Raw genomic sequence first — 22,767 nt, forward strand, 5'->3', positions numbered from 1 at the left:
AGCTATTTGACAGGTCAGACCATTATTTGCTCTCGTGAAATATGGATATTCAGAGGTGTAGTCAGATGAGCACATGATTTGGATGATGAGGTAGTTACCCAGCTAAAATAGCTTGTTGGTGTAAGAAGATTGTAAAAAATGGTGACGGAGCAGGACAGGGTCAAAGTGCGAGCACAAACGAATAAAGACAACATTACAATGACTGATTGCAAAACAAATTTTCTTTTCACTTTTCTACTTTTGCAGGAGCGCTGGGTGTAGCTTTTTCTTCAGGCACCTTCAGACAAGACAAACATGGATATATATCCAGGCAGACGTTGAATTCGTGTATCAGAGCTTTCCACAGAGTCTTTTTCCCGTAGATCAGCACCATGGCGGTGACGGTCGTGTAGATGGACGTGAAAAAGAACGTGAGCCCGATGGCGTTCCCGTGGTTCACGGATATCTGGTAGTTCGCGTACAGGTCGACAACAAGGAAGACAGTGAAGATGGCCACTATAGATAAAGCCATCTGGATCACTCTCATCTGAGAGCCCAGCTTTGGGCGGTGGGCTCCGTTGCTGCTGGCTTTCATGTTGCGGAGGTGGATGGCCAGGTGCAAAGAGATGGAGATGCAGCATTTCGCCATGAGCAACCCTGGGAGCACGTCAGCAAAGAGCAGATAGATGACTTCGTAAATCTGGCCAGGCTTGGTGTCGGGCACCAAAATGCCGCAATCTTTGTTCGTCATGGTGTTGTTGTCAGCGTGGAACACCACAAGCATTGGCATACAGGTGCCCAGGCCGCAGAGCAGGATGAGGAAAACTGCCAAGGTTACGTGCTTGAGGATGGCGGTCTGGATGTGCGTGTAGCAGGGGTTGGGCGTGTTCACCAGCTTGGTGCTGTAGTAGAAAGTGAGGAAGCTGGTGTCCCACATGATGGTGAACTTGAGGCTGAAGATGATGAGCAGAATGATGGTGTAGGGCGTCTGAGCGATGAGACACTTGCTGTCCACCTCATCCATGGTCATCCAGACGTAACAGACCACCTGGTGGGCCACGTTGGCCACGGACAGAGCCATGACGATGGTTTCACTGGGACTCCACTGCTTTTTCTGCCTGTATCTCAATAGACTCATCAAGAAGATGTAAACATTGAAGAAAACAGTGGTGACAGCAAATAGACCTGTCATCACCCAGATCACCAATTTATTTGTCCCCAACATAATAATAATCTGCACTCTGAATGTATCTGAAATGAAACTTTTATGAGAATAAATCAATCTTTAAACCAGTGCACCGCTCAGCCTCAGACTGTGTGGGGAGTGTTTTATTTTGCTGTTTTCAGAGAAGAGGCCTGAAATTATTCGTGCACACTCCAAACCAGACGATTCGTAGTTTCTTCCACAGAATGGAATCAGTCACAGTTTGTCATTGAGGCCTGGGGAGAAGATTCACACATTCAGCTTTTATAATACACACAACATAACCAAATGGGCTCAAATTAAATCTATTTTGGTGAAAACATACAGTGAAACCTACCATTTGGGTGGTCACATGCAATGTGCAGCTAAGCTGTGAAGAAGTTAAGAGCAGTTAAGAGTCAGAAACATCTGTCATTTTACCTCAAACAGAGCTCCCCTGGTTCGGATGACGATTTTTCTCACTCTGAATCCTACTCAGGGTTTACATTCTTTTGCCTGCGAGTCGTCACAATGTGCTATCTGACTCAATATCTGTGGCTTCAGCTGAAGAATCCTCTGTTTCCTTTTGTTTATCCGAGCATTAAGTCTAGCCTGGAGACGTCTTTAGGATGCACACAGCAAGGAGAAGCCCTTGGATTTCAGCGTTCCTTGACTGGGATTTATATATGAGAATTGGGGAAGATTTGCATCAGTTACGACAGCAGGTAGTGGTGGATCTTTATTTGCATGAGGTGACATGAGGTGGGCAGGACATGTGCCCATTATGGATATGCTGTGACTTTACTCTATGTTGTTCTGTGCAGCATAACACATGCAAATGCTTATTCCTGCAGCTCGGTCGCATATTAAAAAACGCCAAACCGCACACACCCACACACACCCACACACACCCACACCCACACACACACACACACACACACACACACGCACGCATCTGTTTACCTGATAAGAAAAGCAACTCACCTCTGAATCACCTTCAGGAGCTTCACTAATGCAGCACCTTATCACTGTAGTTTGTGCTGTGGAGGACACAAACTTGGTCGACAGACATTTAAGACCACGTCCACTTTCTGTGTAATTTATATTTCCTCTTTCTCCCATGATTTACTACACAACTATCTTGTCAAAACAGGACCCTAATTACATTGAACGTGTCTTTCCAAGGTCCTTGTCCTTGAGTTTTCATCACGAACCTTAACTTAGTTAAAAGTTTGAATCGTCAAATTTCATGGCCGGATTTTTCCTTTTTGCACACTAACATAAAAAGGCTCTTTTTCATGCAGGAGCTTTCAGAGTCTAGATGTGAACGCTCAGTCAGTGAGACTCACATCTTCAGTGTGAGCCTTTGCTCACTCTTCAGAGTGTACGTGTCCACGACCAGTTCTCTGTGAACAAAAGCCTTCTGCATACGCAAGTCTTTCCCTTTAATCCATGCATGGACTGGAGAAATAGATAATACAATAATTAATTACAAATACTTGTCTGGCAGCCGTCTTTTTATGTTAAGTTTCTTAGAAGGCAGAACTTTCACTGAAATCCAACAAAGTGTCGTCTGGGCGGTTTTTCCAGCCAAGAGCAGTTTGTTTTAAAACATATAGAAACAATTTACATTTCATGTTTGCAGTTTTCACAAAATGGTATTACACTGGCATTACAAACACTTTTATTTCACATTCAACAGTAAAACACATGCTGGACTGGACACAATTAAAAAAAAACGTTTTCCATGTCCAATGAAGAATAAAAACAGTGGAAATAAAAGCTTGGGATTGAATTGAGCAATCAGACAGAGACAGATGTTGACATGCATGTGCACACAAAAAGGGACTGACAAGACAAACACAGCAGAGGCAGGTACAGTACTTGTGAGTGCTGTGTGTGTGTATGTGTGGCTCTAAAGTAAAGCTACTTTAAAAGCGAAGCAGGCAAGTGAAATATTTAAAGCCTTGATGATTCTTATTATTTGTAATCCTATGAAATATTAACACTGTTTCCGAATAAATGCCCACCCTTGATCGGCCCCTGCCCTTAATAAAGGCCCTGGGGGCCCACCAACCTTAACCCCTCCTAGCAGCTCTTATTAATTCAACACACAGTTTGAAGAGTGACTCAGGCCAACGCAGGCTCTTTTGAAGCGAGGCGAGGCTGCAGGCAGCGTGCTGGTGGTTAGTGACTGAACTACCAGCTGTTAGTCTAATGACTAGTTTACTGGCTGCAAACACACAATGCAAACAGAGCAAGTTTACAGCAATTTGTTCTGCAGAAAACTTCCGGAGGGAAAATTCACACAAGAATGAAAATCACATGAAAACTTTACTTCAGCGACTGCCAGGATTCTGACTCGTGAGTAGCTCAGTAATTTATTATGATCAGTAACATCTCCGACAGTATCCAGTTTCCTCTCTGCCAGATATGGAAACACCTACTTTTGCACCTCGTTCACTTTTAATGATTTCTCCAAACTCTTAAACACACTGATCCTCTATAATTAAGTCGTATTTGATCACATAGATAATTGGTCGGCCTTTATAACTTTATTTTGCATGTCAAAACAAAACGTCTGATTTTATTATGATGCTAAAAATAGTTTTCACAGCTGTCACATCCTGCATCTTTCAAACATTGTTCTACTGTGTTTTGTTCTTACTTATCTTATTTAAAAAAGTACTCAACCAATTGAGCTGCATATGCATGATAGAAAAAAAAGTTAAAAAATAATACAAGTTATTACAAATAATACAACATTCACAAACAGTTGTAGCTTAATTAATGATCCGTGTAACAATGACTTTGATTATGAGAACTATTCTTATTTACATAGGCAGTGGCCGAGACATCTCACACAAGTTCACTTGTTTCGCACGCAAAACACGAATGTAAAAGCCATAACACAACTACAAAAGCCACACATGTCGACAATGAAACACGCAGAGTTACTCACTGTGGTCAAGTGAGCTCTCATTTGTGAAAACCCATTGAAGTCAGTCACCGCTAAAATATGGATGCTTGTCTATTTAAGGTGTTAGGGCGCAGGTGCTTGGAGCTCCCAAAAAGGAAGCACGGACTGTCGATTGTCTTTGTCGACATCCGTTGTCGCTCACTTCTGGTTGTGTTTCGGTTGAGTGGCTTTTACATTAGTGTTGTTGTGCGTAAAAATCAGATCAGCATGAAAGTCAAACCCGTTGCAGATTTATATTTGTCAAAAGGCTGTGGTAAGAGTCCCCAGTAGTTGTATACCAACACTCCCATTGTTCTCCAGTTAAATATATTGTATTGCACAATTTGTCACAAACATACTGTACATTCATTACAAGACACGATAAGAATCTTTACAAGTCTCTTCTTCAGCTTTATACCAAAGACAGAAAGTCTGTGCCGCTACACAGGGTACCCGTATTTATGGTCGTACTGGAGCTGAGCAGATTTGTCCCCTGCAATGGCCGGTGGTGACGTCCCATCATTGCCTCTCGTGTAGATTGCACTGCTATTCTGCGGGTGGTTCCTCACGGAGCTGTACACCACCCCGGGGTGAGTGCGGTACCCCATGACTGAGCGAAGGCTGGAGTTCCTGCTGGTGGGTCGGCTGTCTGGGGCCTGGACGTCCTCCCTGCCGAGACAAGTCAATCAGGCATCAATCTGTTAATCCTTTGAATGTGGATTATTATTATCTACCTGCCACTATACATCTGTCTGTATGTGGAACGCATGTCTCGCAAAGCGTTCATTTTATCGGCTTCACACTCCGCATATGTTTTCTTAGTGGTCATGGGAAGTGCAGTGTCAAAATTTGGTGCCATTTGGTCCCATGATACGTTCATTGTTCACTAAATTTAGATAAACAGGTAGTGCGCCATCAGTCTGTGGACACGTCTTCCTCTACGTCCTCTAACTACAGCAGCAGGGGCAACTGGTTCAAACCGGGACAATTCACAGGTGTCGTAAGTGAAGCTCTCTGTCATGACAACAACATTCCTGTTTTTGCAATTCGTCTTCAAAGTTAAAGCTCAACATTTGTTTTGTTGCTGCAATGCTTTATGAGCGCATTGACAAAACGTTTATTTTGGAGAGCTGTGAACTTTGGTCTGAAGATTGTGTCAGTTGATTAACAGACCTCTGAAATAGCTGACATATAATGGACTAAAAAATAACACCAGTTCAGTAAATCATTCAAACTTATATATAAACCACATATCTGAACAATAATACAGCAAATTCAGTTTCATTTTATGAAGAACATTAACTATAAAATCTTCCGTGCAGACAAACCAGGTAGGATGAACACAAAGATTTCTAACTTCACTCTGCACCACAGACTGTTTATAAAAAGCTCTGCACAGAACATCCAGCACACAAACGATTAGCAGTGACAGTGTATTGTAGAACAGTTCGATGAGGACTCACTAATGACAAGGAATAATTCTAAAGTGGCTCTGGAGCGTTTATACAGGACAAGCGAACAGTGCTCTCCAAACAGGCAGGTTAAGAGTGGGCACTGTTTGAAATAGTAAAATACTGCACCTTATTTCATTGGCGACCTCCTTCTCATAGCGACGCTTGTGGCAGCAGCAGATCAGGAGCCAGATGAGAAACAGCAGGAGCAGCAGCAGCAGCAGAGCCCCGATCACCGCCCCGACTATCACACCCACCTTATTGGTTGCTGCAAGAGATGGCATGGAAACTTACTGTACATGTGATTTAACCACATGCAGCAGACACTCAAAGTGCAGCAGAAAGATGAAACAAACTTCCTTTAGGATATGAACTTGAAAGTGAAATGAGTTGATGTTTTTATAGACTTACGGTTGTATGCATGCAGCTCATATTTACACTGTTCTTTGCCCACAGCGTTTTTCACCTCACACACATAACTTCCAACGTTGTTTTCTGTGTGGTTACTTATCAACAGCTCCCCAGACTGCTGGTCTTAATGAAAGAAGAGAGTGAATTCAGCATCATGAGTGTGTTTGTCTGCTTAAGGAGAAAGCCTTTTCGTGTTTTTAAGAGCTCTTTCCTTACTTTGGGTTGCAGTGACTGGCAGTGCACCCCCGCTCTCTCTCGTCCACGTATAAGTGAGAGGACTGGATCCTCGATACGATTGACAGCGTAGGGAGACAGGCCCCCCTTTCTCCTCGCCACCATCAACCCAACACTTTGGCACTGAGGGGGGAACTATAGAGGAAGGAAACAATATAAACGCATGGCACAAAACCTTTCATTTAGATATGTTTGGGGGGGGGGGAGCAGGGAACGAGTCTGGTTCTGGCACCAGAGACAAAGGTGTGATCCCCGACTGAGAGAGAGGGAGTGAAACTAGAAAGGACATAAACATTCCGAGCAAGTGAGAGCATTGTCTGATAGAAGAATAAAAGGACTGAGAAAATGAGCAGGTAGAACCGGAACTCAGGTATTTCTCCTCACCCATTACCACCAGAGTGACTTTCCGTGTGTCAACACCCGGCGCCTTCTTCACTTTACACAGGTAGGTGGCTGTGTCTGAGAGCATCACGTCCGAGATGGAGACGGAGGCGTCCCCCAACTTGGGGTCCCCTATGAAGTGGATCCTTTTGGAGCGGCTGGGGGCGCCGTAGTAGTGCGTCTGACCCCCTGTATAGGACATCATCTGAGATGCAAAGAGTGTATTGAGTAATCTTCAAAGCAGGTTTTTCCACAAAAAGAGCCCAAAGGTGAAAAAAAAAAAAGAACCTCACTCTTGGTTGTTTACTGAAAGCTTACGTCAGATTTCCAACCTCCCAGCTACAACATCCCACTGTGTCCTCTAAGGTAAACCTACCAGTTGGTCTTTCTGCGTCATGTCCGGGCTGACGTCAGACCACTCGATGTCCAAGTCGCCTGTGTCTTGGGGGCTGGGGGTGTAGGTGCACCCCAGGTTGACTGTCGCCCCCAGGGGCTTTTTAATGGTTTGTGGCCCTGAAGATGTTATGTCCAGCGCCTCCATCACATCTGAAGGGACAGAAACATTTTGACCAGATTAGTTTATTTGATAACACACTACAAGTCTTCCTTCCTGTGGTGTTCATAATCATCTTCCCAGGCCAAAACAGGAACAACAACAACAGAACAAAACTAATTTCTCTCTCAAATGCATCAATATTCCCCCACTTAATGCCATTCACGCTGTGGGCCTGTGCTCATAAACAGTCTCAGAGTGGAGTAGGTGTGTTGATCTGAGTCTAATCGGCCTCTTAAGTCAAACTGAGGATTTCAAGTTTCAGAGCTGGAAGAACAGCAAAAGTGGGATTTTTGGCAAAATATGTGTTAAAACTCTGGAGGCTCATTAATTCTCAAAGATCTATGATTGGGAAATGATGGAGAAAAGTGAGTAGATGAGCAAACATGAAAAATGTACTTGACGAGTGGCAGTTAAAAGCTGTCTCGGAGGTGACACACACCCTGCTGACTCACTCTTTATGGCCACAGATCTGATGTATTCCTGATGGCCTGACAATTGTAGAAAGAGCTCTGCGTCGATTATTATAACGCAGCAACACGTTTCAACACGAGTTATTTATCTTGGCAAAATTGCCATTTAATGTCTCAGAAAAATGTCGTCTCCTTCCCATTTAGATGATTTACCTTCGCTAAACATCTAAATGGAGCGTGATGATAAATCAGATGAGACCCTCTTTTGACACAGCTCATCATTAAATCCACTGTGCACTTTAATGTCACTGCTGCAAAAACAAAGTAGGTATTTACGAAATCCTGTAAGTGGCAGATGTGATGAAGGCAGTCAGGGAAATTAGTCAGTCAAATGTTTACACCGTGAAAGGCCCCTCGGGCAAAAACACTGTGATCTAAGTGAAGAAGTGTTTCATATGTGGAGCGGCAGTTAAGCTAACTTGGCAGCGAGCGCAGTCACTGAGCTTAATGTAAAAGGCTAAAAGTATTCAAATCCCGTGCACCTCCACGTTGGCCCAGACGACAGGCGCACAACACTTCCCTCTCAATTTACTGTTGGAAGTCAATCCAGGCTCGTAAACGCCCAACAATAAACCTCTGATACGATGAGGAGGACGTGCTAAATGAGGGTTTAGGAAGTTTTCGTGGAACACGATCAGAGTTTTGAGTGTATTCTCTATGCACGGTGTTTATTTTCTCTCAGCTGCATGCATTTGATTTAATTCTACCTCTGTTTTTATGTTCTTCATATATTAAACCTGGCAGCTTGGATGGAGGCCCAAGACTAATTTCCCTACCGGTGACTGTAAAGTCTATTCAGGTCTGACTTAACAAATGCACACAGCAGCATGAACCCTTAGCAGCAGCAACAGATATATAAATGTTATGCAGGGGGCCCTGCCAGCCACACACATTATGTATTCATGGTTCATGGAGCGTCTGCAATGTAATCTACTCAGTATTGTTAGTGTCAGATCGTCGAATCAGACGTCTGCTGAGGGAATCACAGTTCAGGAGAGAAAAACACCTGTCCTGTTAGTGATCATATATTCTCTACGCTCCATGTTCAGAATATTTAGGTCACACTGATAAAAGCAGTCAACTGGTAAAAAAAGGGCCAATCAAAGGAGTGTCAGATATGATGTTTGCCTTGCCCTCACTTATCAGAAAGCTGAAAAAGCACAGCCGAGAAATGCTATTAGACTCACCTGTCTTCAGCAGAGTTGTTAGAATCCACAGCACGGCAACCTTTAGCCTCATACTTGTGAATACAGGCTCCATTATGACCCTGAGAGTAAACACAACATGAAGTAAAGACATTATTCACACAACATCCTTTGACTGACTGTCTTTGAATGCTCTTATTTTATCTCTAATTACATTAAGAGAAAAAATCTCTACTGTATAGTTTCCGTCCACTTCTCTAATAGAGTTGTTTACCTTAACTCTAACATGCACGTTGGAGTAGAAGAATTACTGCTCTTATCTGGCTTTAGAGACAGTAAAGTGACTGTCAATATAAAACAAGCAGCGGCACTCGTTTCTTCTGTGAGTACATACTACAGAGAAAATCTAATGTACTTCTGTGGAGCGATGGAGGCATAAAGAGAAAATATAAAACAGCTCAGACTTACCTTCAAACGAAGAGGGAGTCCAAAGTGATAGTAACTCCTGAGTGTTTCAGTACTGGTTCCTATTTTGTTCTCAGGTGAAACTCAGCAGCAGTTACTATGGCCACACCCTTTCTGTCCATAGTGCGTGTGTTGGCCACTCCTAAAGTTGGAAACATGTCAAAGCTCCTGTAATGCCAAATAAAAGCTCTATATTCAAGAAACTCAGGTTTGTGGTTCGAAAAAACATGTTCATTACCTTATATTTAAAAAAGGGAAAGGAAATTAAACTATAACAAAGAGCTTAAGGTAACTGGGGTTGTGTTTTCTACTCACACAGTTGTGTACAGTAGGTGGTGAGATTAATGATTACCTTCCATTGTTGAGTAGTTCAGCAACTATGTTGCTGCACTGCTTTTTTTAAAATACTGGTCAACATGTCTGAATGTCCTCCGTCATGATGCACATCATTAGTTCTTCTGCGCACAACAGTGACTGTGTTTTGCTGTAATTTAGTTTGGATGTAATGGAATTGATTAACAACATCAATATAATGACTTTTCTTTCGTGGTAGTGCTGCTTTAAGGGAAGATGAACAGACGAGACACTTCTGTGTGAATGAACACAAATTGTTCCTTTTCTCCTGCTGGACCCTTCCCCCGACACACCGTACTGACACACCCTCCTGACACACCCATGACAACATACTGCTGCTGCTCAGAGACAGAGAGGGGGAAGCAAGCAGTGATGGAAGAAGTAGTCACATATTTTACTGATGTAAAAGCACAATAAATGGACAAAAGTAACACGTTTACCTTTCTACTTGAGTAAATATACATACGTTATTAAAGGTAAACGTACTTGCTGGGTGTGGCTGAGTGACTCTTCCAAATCCATTTCAAGTCTTTCTTCTTCTTCAGCAGTGACGTTGCTGCAGGAGGCGGAGTCTAATGTTACCTGTCTGCTCTGATTAGATCAGTGGACCAATTCCTCTCTGTGTAAATATTTACTGTTTGAAAAATACATAAAGATAATAATGTGAACATGTAACGCAACGTCCATCGTGTGGTGGAAATTTATCATGAGATTTGAAATAATGGGTTTCTCAGACCGGAGTTGCCTTAGAGTTTGAATTATTAGCTCTGCCGAGGGTTACACAGCCAACAACATGGCTCAGAGTGCAACCACGAGAAGTTAAAAAGGATGGTTTTTATACAATGTGATAAACAGAAACCGTCTGGTGTCTGGCATCACTGTTACAGAAAGAGGAATCAAACCCAGCACACAGTTGCACAAATAAAGGTCAACAGGTGGTGGAACTTTGAGGTTGCATCAGCTAAGTGCACAGAAAACAGTCCAAACAGTAGTAGGACATTGATCAGTGGAATTTTCCATTACAATCGAATCATGTAGTAGAGTAGAAAAATGAAAGTACAGATACATGAAAATTGTACTGAATTACAGTAACTAAGTAAATGTACTTAGTTACATTCCACCTCTGTCAATGAGGTGTGTTGATTTGTACTTCAGTGCCATCACTGCTGCAAAGTGTAGCGCTCCTACTGCGCCTGCTGCAACTTGTGCAACGTCCAGTTTTTATTGCACGATTAAGCTCATCACACGAATCACAAAAAGTCAAGTAATCTGAACCAGCTCACGCTTACGAATGATTTACCAACATGAAGAGAGCGTTGATTTGCAGTTAACCAGCTCCAGATGAGCCATCATTGTGGTTTATAGCGTCCGTTTATTAACATACTGTATAAAATCCCACTGTGGCTGCTGCTGATCCCAAAAACTGAGAAGAAGTTGGAGGAATTGTTCAGTATTGACTGCTAGAGAGGATACAGTGTGCGATGGGAGCATGGAGCATGACGTTAGCCATTAGGAAACTTAAGTGCTGGGTTAATGCGATCCTGCCAATAATGTTCATTAAGAAGATGAAGAAATTAGTAACGCCCGGGGTGAAACATGATCAGCAAGCAAATCTGGAATCAGCAACATTCCCTTCTACTTTTTTTGTTGTACTACGTTGTGTGTTTGCAGGTTGTATGTATACCTGGACTTTTTCGTTTGTTTGAAAGTTAGCAGGATACTCAACAGATTTCCATGAAATTTTATGACGGTGTGAGACATGACCCAAAGAACAATCATTTAAATGTATGTGCTAATCAGCATAAAGGGGCTTATCCAGGATTTTCTTTTTTACTTTCTTTAACATTGTGACATATGATGCTTTCAACATTTATGTTGATTTCACAGAGAATAATTCATGAATGTTGATGAAGATTATCGGGCACATTTGAGGGACTGATAATAGCTGTTTTCAGACATGAACTCCAGAGAATGTCCCTAGAGTGGGGCCCGGACTTTCTCAGAGTTTACCTGTCACACATGAGATTTTCTGCTCAGACATGTTCACAACAAAACAGAAATCTCTGCAGCGTTCAGGTGAGGGGTGGCGCAGAGGCAGAGGCAGGGTGTAACGTGTTGATTCTGCTGCATGGGTGTTGGCTCCTATCACCAGAAGCTCTCTTGACATCTTTGTGCCGTCACTATTTCATCCTGAGATATTTGTTTTCTTTTTGTTTATTTGTTTTTTCATTTTTGTTTTCTGTCGCATGTTAGAAACCTCATCAACACACCCACTCGCTCGCTGTGAATCCTACGGGGGACCTCCTGCTGTATTCACACATATTGACATTCTAAGAAGTTTTTACCAGGGGGCTGACAGAAAAACTCTGGAGAAAGTGCAGCGTGAGTCACTCTGACATTTCTTACATTCAGCCCGTCTGGAGAATGTGAAAGCAGCTAATGAGTTCGAGCAATTTGAAAAATCCGGATCTAGTGAATTCTAACGTGCTCTCATAAGGGGACTGTTGGGCCTTGGTTGAGGCATTAACTCCACTGAGTGCCTTTCTAGTTGTAAATATATCTGGAAATCTGTGTATGTGTGGTCCTGCAAATGCTGTGCTGAGCTATGTGGTATACGGCTGCATCAGCAGCAGGTGGTTAACTGCCCCGGTCCGTCCCTCTGGTGTAAGAAGAGGTTCTGGCACCGCAGCACGGTGCCGAACAGACTGTGTGACAGGACGAGGCGGGACCAAACAGATAGCACTGGGACACTGAACACCATTACGACTGAGGGAGAGAGACTGTGAACAATCATGATGAATATGTTTGTGACCACTGACCTGAATCTGCTGAACTTGTTGCGTCCCTGTCACAGCGGCACCTATCTTTTCACCACCCAGAGCTTTTCTTAATTATCACTCTACAGTCGGCTTAATGAGATGCAGCCAAACTGCAGCTTTGACTTCCAGCCAGGACTTATTACTATAACCCCATCTACCTTCCATGATTTGGCAAAGGTAGCCTAATCACACTGTGGGGTAGCAAACAGACCACCTTGACAGATGCCCAAATTACAAGTAAACAACCTTGCACGGGAGACAAACAAATGACCAAAGGAGGGGAGGAGAGAGGCTACGAAAAAAGACCAGGGCTTGCCAGCATCCATACCGAAATAGCACGGCAACGTGAGTCACCGTGTGTCAATGTCAGGGAGCCAGTTAGGCACGTATACTCGTCTTTTTAAGGTGGAACGCCACTGGGACTAGGATGGCGCTTCTGGCAGAGGGAGGCAGTCACTCAGCCCTTCAAAGAGCTACGTGAGTGGAATGCAGCCAGCACACTGTGGACCACACACTGTATTCATGACCCCCCTGAATCTCCACAATTAAATGTCCACTCTGACAGTGAAATTGATTTTTTTGTCTCCTTTGCAACAATCGGTCGTTATTCACAGATGTCCTGCCCGTCATAAACATAGACTCTGCAGCCCGGGTGGCGTTAGCGGCACCGTGCAGTAATGAGATACAGAGGGAGTGTCGTTTTAAGTTTTGCCAGTCATTGTGCAATTCTTACCAATGTCTTTACTTACTTTCTGTCACATTTGGAGAGAGAAAGAACACAGACAAGGGGACAACAAACAGAGTCATCAAATGATGAAATGCCTGATGAAAAAAAGGAAAGAGGTGAAGCTCAGTTAAATTGCACCTACAAGATCTGTGAGACCTTTGTGTTCATGACTGCCTTAGGAAATCCTAAAGATCCTAGAAGTAGAAGTTAGGAGTAACTCACTGTTGGGAAGATGGCCTTCTAATAAAACTTGTGCATCTATGCAGTAAAAAGTTGGGGAAAACAAATCTTGTTTGACGTAACATGACCGGAGAAATCAGAGAATGTTTAAGTACTAGCGACACGTCCACTGCAGCAGGGCATGAATTTAAACATTGCTCATCTTCATACTATCGATAATGTAACTATTTATAGCCAGTTGAAAAACGGTGAAGTCCCCGTTTAGGTTTCCCCACATCCATGTTTTAAAGTCCATTCAATTGGTCTCAGTGCAGAGGTAGATATAACAACATTTTCCAACACAACGTAAAAAAACAGAAGAGAACGGAAAAAGGAGTGTATATAAAGATTATTACTTCACATTCTGGTAACATTTTAAGTTTTTCCAGTATATTTAACAAAATTCCATTGTTCCATAGTATGAATAGTTTAATAATATACTATATATTGTGTAAATAGTTTAAATCAAATGATTAATATCTTATTGCTGTTGTTGTGTTATACTGTTAGACTGTTATGAATTCTCCTTCTTTCCAAGCAGAGTGTGTTTTCACTTGCTGCTGCCCTGTGTGCTTTCCATGTGCCATGCTGCAGAATAAATAATAAAGAGGCAAATGCAGAGAATCCTCCCAGCATCTGTGATTCTTTATCTCAGTAAGTAACCCACCAAGGAAAGGGCACACCTACCATCAAAGGGTGCATGAATGATGCTGGACACAGCGGGACAACATCCCAATGGTTGCTAACTACGCTTCCATTCTTCAGTATTAAAGACATTGAAACGAGTGCGGCTAGAGAGAGTACATTATCATGATTGTATTTCTACATCCACGGTACTATAAGAGGACATAAAAGAAAAATGTGAGTGACGGCAAAAGAGAAAGAGAAAGAGGGAGATATAAAACTTCAGTTTGGAAATACAACCTCCCACACCCGCTGCATGGGCTGAAATCTGTAAAAAAAAAAGGTGAACTGGGTTACTACGCCGAACGGGCACCAAGCACCAAGGACACAAATAGAGAGTGCTGTTTTGTGCCAGTAAATCACTTCCACTCTGTGAATCTCTGTCTGCGTGTTGACAATTATGGGGAGTTATATCATCAGCAGCGAGTCCATCTATAGCCAAGAGTGTGAGCCAAAACCTTATCCCGTCCGTGCAGACAAAACACTTCCTGGGGATTGCAATTAAAACAGGTGCAGTTAAATCCACGTGTGCAGCAGGAAAAGGCTTTCTGGTCCTGCTTCGTTTACAGTACGCCGCTCCTCAGGCCCGCTTAAACTTCTAACCTCTGAACATGAAAAGGCAGGGCTCCACCAGAAGGCCCACACACGAAATAGAAAGTGAATGGGAAATTATCCTGTATATACGAGCTGCACACAAACATATTACCCATCGCACGCTTGCACACACATACACATTGAAACGCACACACCCTGCAGCAATATGAGCGTAGACGCTGGACCCCCTAATCCAATAAGTTGTGCTTCTTGTGCTAAAAACCCAGTGAAGTCTGGAACACACAGAGAGTCCGTGGAGAGGAGTGTACCCTAAGCCTCGCTCGCAGGTGTGGGATGGGTACGGTATTCTGTGATAAAGAACTTCAGATCTCTCTCCCCCTCTCTCCTATACTACCACAGCTCATATATCCCACACACATTGGGGAATTATGATAAAATGATGTAATTTAATGCTGACTTTAAGAAAAATCTCTTTAAAAAAAATATCAAGAAGTAGAGAGGGTCATCCACTTTTCGGGTTGTCAGTGGTTCAATCCATGTTGAAGTGTCCTTAGGTTGAGCCCCAGATTACCCCCTGATGATGTGCAATCAGCGTGTGACTGTGTGTGTGTTATGTTTACATCAAGTGCTCAGTGTATGTGTGAATGTGACCTGTGGTGTATGGTGATTTGAGTGGTCATTAGCTATGTAAATCCATTTACCATTCATGGAAAACAGCCGGCGGTGAAAATGAGCATGATGCAATGCTTTATTATCTCTCAAATCCTCAGTCAATAAGGACAAAAAACAAGCATTCCTTTGGAGAGGAAATTATTTCTGCAGAACTGAAACTCCCATATATGCTGAGCCACGCTCCACAGCAACATAATCATTCATAGAATTATGGCAATTTTTCATCAAAACACTGAAAACAGTTTGTGGAGTATTCACATTCTTCTGATGCTATTTGTCCTTGTTCTCTGACACAGCAACAAATTAATGAACTCCACTTTGTTGTAGTCAGGCACTAATGGTCAGTGCTGGGCACAGTGGGCAGTAATGAAAGCGAGACACTCTTGAAAACAAAAGAACTTCTCCCACAGCAACTATACACATACTCATGCTACTCCATCAACTGTTGTCGTTTACAGCTGCTCTTCAACTTAACCATTTTAAACAAAGATCTAAGATTTGTCTTAATATGAAACTAAACATAATTCTAACCTTGAAGGTATGATAGGTAACTTTACCATCCACATTAACCTGACCTATACATATTTTGTTACGTTGTGTACTTGTATTATCCCAAATGTTTCCACCAATTTTCAATCCAAGAAAGATCCATTATTTTAATCAAGGTAACAGCCCATTTAATTTGGTTTCCTGGTATTTCAGCATCGGGTTTTCTTGGCCAGAAGTCATCAAACTGTTTTTTTAATTAGCTTTAAAAGATTTTTTTACAATACACTGTTTTTTATCATTATATTGTAAATGGATTGAAGAATCAATCATCAGACTTCTGGATCTTGAATTGTCAGACAAACAAGGTGAGCAAATGTTGCCATATCACATTTAAATGTAAACCATACCTTAACGTTGTACTTCAACATTTGAGGATAAAACCAGTATAAAAACAAACATCACCCCTACAAACAGCAAATATGACTTTGTATGCTTTTGTTTGTGTTTAGATTAAACATCTGTATATTCCATATCCTGCTTATCCCTTGAAGGTCGTGGAGGTGCTGGCCACAATCCCAGCTGACATGAGGCGAGAGGCCGGGTTCACCCTGAATAGGATCAGTTCAGTTTTATTTGTACAGCGCCTAATCCCAACATAGATTATCTCAAAGCACTTTACATAGTAGGTGAGAGTTTACAAAATTATAGAGAAACCCAATAGTTCCCACAACAGGCACACAGGCGACTGGGGAGAGAAAAAAATTCCCTTTGCAAGGGAGAGACCTTTAGTAACATGAGTTTCCCATTAACCTAACTTATCTATAAACCGTTGTGTTTATACATTCAGCAAACCGCCATGTTCTTTTTTACAGTAGTCCAAACTGGACAAACTAAACACCTTTTGAGTTTTTATGACAACTGAAGGCTGCCACAGGTTCTCTTTCATGTTTGGAAGGGGAGGGTGAGGTGGGGGGGTGTTCAGCTGCAACATGACACTTCTCCACTAGATGTCACTAAATTCTGCACACTGAACCTTTAAATGCTCCACTGTGGTCCTGATCAGAGTGTGTTAGAGCTCATTCGCAGAGAACAGCTGTCTGTTGAGCCTGTGACAGGTTAAGTTGAGTATGACTGAACCTGAACAGTAAAGTTGTGTAATGCTGCAGTTGGATTATAATTCTCTGTGTGGCCTGCCATTATGAACTTATCACATTAAACACAGACATTTAGATGGCTGCTAATATAAAAATATGGATCAGAACATTTTAACATATTATTAATTCTATAATCCTGACATTAACTTTAAATCAAACTGCAAACCATAAAGTAGCCGGGGCCAGAAGACATTACAGAGTGACCTCACATAATACTCTGAAGGTTCTGTCTCACACACAGTCTAACACGCCCATACAATCTATCCAGATGAATGAGCGGCGTAGCTGGGTGGCCTGCTCTGACACGAGCTGCCAATTTGAAATGGAAAGAACAAAATAAGAGTTTTGACACAGGTCTGGTGTTATAAGGAGAAAAAATAAATCGCACACATATATTTGATTTGTGGTTTTACTGAACTGTCGCTCCAGGCAGAAGCTCTTGCTTTTTAACTCCACTTTGGACACACAGGTGCCAAATATCACAATCAATATTGCACAGTTGCGCAGGATTAGGGATTAGGGATTAGGTGGGCAGGGCCGACCAATCTGTGCACTCTTTACTCAATTGTTCAAATGAACAGTTAGAGACAATAATGCAGGTTTGGAAAAACAACATTGTACTGCTTGAGTTTACAGGATCTTGCACAAAATGTACTCATACTACGAGCAAAATAATCAACCAGTGTTTTCTTAACTCTGCATGAATTTATGCATATTTGTGATATACAGCATAACTTACAGTATTAATTATAGGCCGTATCCGCAGCCACACCAGTACATCTCACCACACTCATATGGATTCAATTTAGGTTTATGACCTCACATACTCACATTAGTTAAAAAACAACTTTGTTGGTTTTAAACCCTAACCCTAACCCTTACCCTCCACATTATATTCTTAATGAGGCACACACATTTGGTTTACAGCTTTTTGTCCTTATTAGTTGTAATAATTTTGTTTTCTTTGTCATAAAGTTACCATGTCTGCTGCATCAGTGCTTTTTCAGGGTTTGAACCAAAAGATGTGTCTGAGGGTGCAGCCTGGTTGAATAGACCAGACCAAGTTCAGCTTCAGCATCAGCATGGGGAGAATGAGGTTTCTTTGCATAACATTTTAGTTGTGTTTTGTTCAGTGGGGGATCTAGGATGTTTTTTCAGAGGTATTTTTGAAAGAGTTCGGTTTGGTTGACCTCTTATGGGCCCAGGTATCAACTCAATTTGCTTATTTTCATCAACTTGTATTTTTATATTTTATGGGAGAAATAAATCCCAACTTTGGAAACGTTATCCCTGGGTCCCTGACAGGTTTATTTTCATCTACAGTCGAGCTAATATCCCCTGGAAAAACAAAGCTCTTTGTTTCTCTCAGAACAGCAAGGTCTCATTTGTTATGTTTCTGCTGAAACATTATTGTCGAGGAGCTCAATATCCAGAGTGTGTATACTGTGTGCTTGCCTGGGTCAATCCTCATCAGGATGTTTAATGAGTGTTTTAATGACACACTGCACAAATTAGCTGAGAGGCTTTCATAAGGTTACAGACTTACAGCGATGCAGTGGTTTGAATCTGCAGTGTTACGCATCTTATTGTTAAATCTTTCAATCTCCTGCATTTAAAGTTTCATCAATATAGATTTAAAATGTTCTTATGTTGCATTAAATATTCATCCAGGTGAGAGCAGGCATATTGTGCTCTGGCTACAAGTATATGGTGTTAGTCTGTCTTGCACTATTTCATTATTTGTGCAAATAAATAGCACATGCCTCTGGCCATATTTAACTTATATCACTTGCTAATTAAATTAGATGGATTTACTTAAAAATGTATTGAGGGAGCCATGAATAGAAAATTTCCGAGCCATGCTTTTAGTAAAATACCTGCCTCTTAATGCCAGGCTTAGCTATAAGTCTGGTGGATTTCTATGTTTGTCTTATTAAAAAGAAACCCTGTGAGAGGATCAAAACCAGCAGAGAGCCCTGTGTATTGTCTGTGTAGCCACAGCCTGTTAAAGCTGACTCCTCTGCGCTGTCTTCGTCTAAAAACCCATTAATGAGCTGCACTGTTGGTTGCTGCTGCTTGGTGACATGTTCCATCATTGTAGTAAACATGGGCACTTTTGTTTTGTTTGACACACACACCGTCCTTGTGCTGTAAATACACAATGGAGTTCCAAATGTGCTGCAAGAATCGGCTTCTAATAAACACTCTTTACTCCAGTGTAACGTTAAGTAGAATCTACAGAGCCCAGCTGTTAATTATTTAGTCATGCTTGCATCATGGTCGTGCGGGGTGGTAATGTCAGTTTGTTGGCTACAGGATGAATTGTAATTGACTTTTGTGATCCCCTGACTGTTAGTCTTTGCAGCCCCATAGACTGTGGCTGCGTCTCAATTCAGGGACCGCATCCTTGGGAGGACACGGTCTGCCTAGCAACAGAGCTGACGTTGGATACGACGAGAAAGTTTTAATACCCCTCGGTAATTTAACATGTAGCCTGCAGTAAGCTGTTCGGTTGGGTTGGAGTGCGATACTTGGATGGATCCACTCATTGGAGCCTTCGTTTCTTTCTTACAGATGGAAAGACACATTCATCTGCTGCATTTCAAGGAGCCTTTGAAATGGGACAGCCTTCAAATGCAGCCCCTGAAGGATGCAGCCCCTGAATTGAGACCCAGCTCACATTCACATGTTGGTCATTTTGATCTGACATTACGCTCAGGGTGGGAAACTCAAGCTGTTTTCATTACACTGCTCCCGAACTGATCATCAACAGGAAGGACAATGGGTAGATAGAAATCTGGAGGGACATGGGACCAGGTTTCAATAAGCTCATTAGCTCTTATTAGACCAACAACTGAGTAACCAATTCCTTTTCATGAGGGTTAAAACACAAAAGATTGTTTCAAGCACATCAGCACTGGATTTAGCATTTTGCATTAGAATACAAGCTTCCAATAACATTATTATTTCCAAACTTTCAGTTCACTTTAGTTTCATTAACAGACGTAGTTTTCGAATAAACATACTAACGAAGCAATCCTGGACTCTGACAAGTATGTCGCCCTCAGGATTAAGTTCTTTATCTTTGTTAAAATATTAACTTGCAAGTTTTTTTTAGATTTATGACTAAACACCTGCAAGTCTACATCCCCACCAGCCTCTCAGCAAACGCTGTTATACTAACAGTAAACTAAGATAATGAACATGGTAAAGATTATACACACTGACATTTGCCTTCAGCTAAAAGCAATGCTGTTCCTAAATACAGCATCAAAGAGCAGTTGGCTTGGCTGTAAACTTTTAGTCTTCTTTAAAATGATGTATAAATATTTTTATCATGATTTATTTATTTATTCATCAGGTTTAATGATGATATAAACAAAGTGAGAGAAAATCATCAGCCGTTTCTTCAAATCAAACTCTTAAGCATGCAGCTCAGTGCAGCTACTAATTAATGCATTTATTAGATGAGCATCTTTTATTTATTTGTATGCTAGTTTTACAATTTGAATGCACATACTCGATGTCATGTACAGACAACAAAGTGTAAAAAACTCCCAGCAATTCTCAGACTCCAGAGTTGTTCTATAGAGGTCAGAGCCACAAACATGTCAAACTCACACATTTCAACAAATACCAAATGAATCCGCACTGCCTGTTGGTAAGGTCTACTCACACACTGCTCACACATGCATACATGCATTTTTACATGTATGCACGTCTCGATTCAAATAAGTAATCTGTTTAAAATGTTAAATGTCTTTTCTAGTGTAACCAGGCAAAGCAATTCCCTGCACTCGCTGCACATCACTACACAAATTATGATAATATTATAGAGATGACTGCATGAATATTACAGCCATGTTTTAATAAGAAATATTTACATATTGTATAACACATTAAAATGGAAATCATGCTAATTATATCCAAATGAAAATAATTCAATAGATACCTAACAAGGAAAAAGCAATCAGGGCACTGGTGTCACCAAAAATAAATTCTCCTCAGTGAGCCACTATTTAATTATTTCACTTTTGTTGCCACAGTAATAAATTACAGTGATGATGATCTATCTTTACTCTTTTATCATCAAACTCTCATTCATAAATGAAAATATAGAGCAATAACTATTTCAAATTATTAATGTGTTCTTTAACTGGGTGTAAATATATAATTGAAGCCAATTGTATATGTGACGCATGGAATGAACAGCATTTCTCACTCTGGATTGATTGAAAACATACATAATCACTGTTATCAAACCACAGCAGCTCTCACCAGAAGACACATCCTCACAAGCAGCTTTTGAAAAATCCATATTTAAAGGTTCAGCTCTTACAGCCAAAAACCGGGGAAACAAAAAAGTACTGGCAATTTCAATCAGCAGCAAAGAGGCAGGTCTGTAATAACAACCGTTGTGATGACAGATGATCGCGACTGTTTGGATTGTCCCACCTCGGACCTCAATCATACAAAAGATTGTCCCGTTTGTTGACAAAAATTATTTGTCAACAAGTGAGAGTTTTATCGTCCCACTGGCCAAAATGAAAGATTCATTCTAGAAGGATTCATGAGACCAAGAGATTTTTGTCTCAAGCCAAAAACACGTCAAATGACAAAACAGGATTATTATGACACTACTTTCCATTATAATATTCATGCACTTCTGCTGATGGATCTTCGCTCTAATTATAAAAACGAGCTCTGCTGAAAATGTGGTTTTATTATTTATGCCAGGGTGTCATCTGCATCCGGCCAACGCTGATGTTGTCACAGCTCTTTGGTTGCCAGTGGAGGTCAATGGATGGCACAGATTACTCAACGCCACTTTATAAACATCTGAAGAAGAATGTGCCACAGAGGGATCAGTCAGGGTCCTGTGGGGTGAAAATCCCAGCTGCCGTGAGCTGCAAGTTCTTAAAGGCTCTGAGACCTCAATGATCCAACAGCAATCCAGCGCCCATTCATTCCTGTGTAACTTATTTTCTTCTTCTAACAACCTTCAATGTGAGGTCCCTGTGGTAATAAAGGTTTGGTACTTTTTATCTTTATTGGGGTGCTTCAGAGTGCCATGGCAGTGTGTGCCTCTGCTGCACTAATTCTGCCATCATTCATGCAGTAGCAGAGGAGCCCACAGCGCCGAGCCTGAGGGACTTCTGTCAAAACGAGGCCCTAAGCAGGAAAAACTTAATAAGAGCAATATTTTACAGCCGTTTATAATGGCAGTGTTTGTGCTTCCGCTCTTACATGCAGCATGTTGGAATCACAGCACTTAGGTCCATATATATATATATATATTTATTTATTTACTGTTGGTTTCACAATTTCATTGCGTTCCTGCAGGAGTCAAATTCAATATGTATTCTGCTTCCAAATGTTCGGTCATGCTGCATTTTATTTCAGCTCCACTTGATTTAAGTACCAACAGTGTCAATAGAGATAATCTGGATAGGATGTGTACATTTCACATTATTTATTTATTGTCGTTATTTATTTGTTCCAGTTTTGGTGAGTCAGCTTGTCTGTCAGTCACACAGGCACCTGTCAAACCACAAGACGGTCTTTTTGAAAGGAGAGTTTGAGTTGTGTGTGTGTGTGTGTGGGTATGTGTGTGTGTGTGTGTGTGTGTGAGTGTGTGTGTGTGTGCGTGTGCGTGTGCGCGTGTGCGTTACTGTATGAAGCTACCAGAGGTTTCTCACAGAAAATGAATGACTTTCCTTTTTTACCTCCACAGTGGATCCTCCGCGGACACTGCCACAGTGTCTTTATTATAGGTACCTTAGTGATGCTTTATTACTCAGGAAACAACAACATGGCTTGGTGTGCTGCTTATAAATCTTATACATTTAATTGTTGTTGG

General features: G+C 41.6%; 2 protein-coding genes across 3 annotated transcripts; both read right to left on the bottom strand.

Moving 5' to 3' along the window:
• Window positions 1-226: 226 nt before the first annotated feature.
• On the bottom strand, window positions 227-2,171 carry LOC117767727. Its single transcript, XM_034595561.1, has 4 exons — window positions 2,147-2,171; window positions 1,669-1,835; window positions 1,521-1,553; window positions 227-1,419 (listed from the first exon to the last, which is right to left on the bottom strand). The coding sequence occupies exon 4, from the start codon at window positions 1,202-1,204 to the stop codon at window positions 227-229; it is 978 nt and encodes a 325-aa protein (XP_034451452.1). The 5' UTR covers window positions 1,205-1,419; window positions 1,521-1,553; window positions 1,669-1,835; window positions 2,147-2,171.
• A 1,536-nt stretch (window positions 2,172-3,707) lies between these two features.
• Window positions 3,708-9,389, bottom strand: vsig8b (V-set and immunoglobulin domain containing 8b). Of its 2 annotated transcripts, XM_034595908.1 has the most exons (9): window positions 9,238-9,389; window positions 8,812-8,891; window positions 6,975-7,144; window positions 6,602-6,803; window positions 6,200-6,352; window positions 5,984-6,106; window positions 5,702-5,840; window positions 4,663-4,790; window positions 3,708-4,632 (listed from the first exon to the last, which is right to left on the bottom strand). In XM_034595908.1, exons 2-9 carry the CDS (start codon window positions 8,882-8,884, stop codon window positions 4,562-4,564), a joined length of 1,059 nt encoding a protein of 352 aa, XP_034451799.1. In that variant the 5' UTR covers window positions 8,885-8,891; window positions 9,238-9,389; the 3' UTR covers window positions 3,708-4,561. The 2 variants fall into 2 exon arrangements, with proteins under 2 accessions (XP_034451799.1, XP_034451798.1); XM_034595907.1 differs by having other exon boundaries at window positions 3,708-4,790; window positions 9,238-9,388.
• Between the last annotated feature and the right edge of the window lie 13,378 nt (window positions 9,390-22,767).

The sequence above is a fragment of the Hippoglossus hippoglossus genome, chromosome 9 (assembly GCF_009819705.1).
Source record: "Hippoglossus hippoglossus isolate fHipHip1 chromosome 9, fHipHip1.pri, whole genome shotgun sequence".
Lineage (NCBI taxonomy): Eukaryota > Metazoa > Chordata > Actinopteri > Pleuronectiformes > Pleuronectidae > Hippoglossus > Hippoglossus hippoglossus.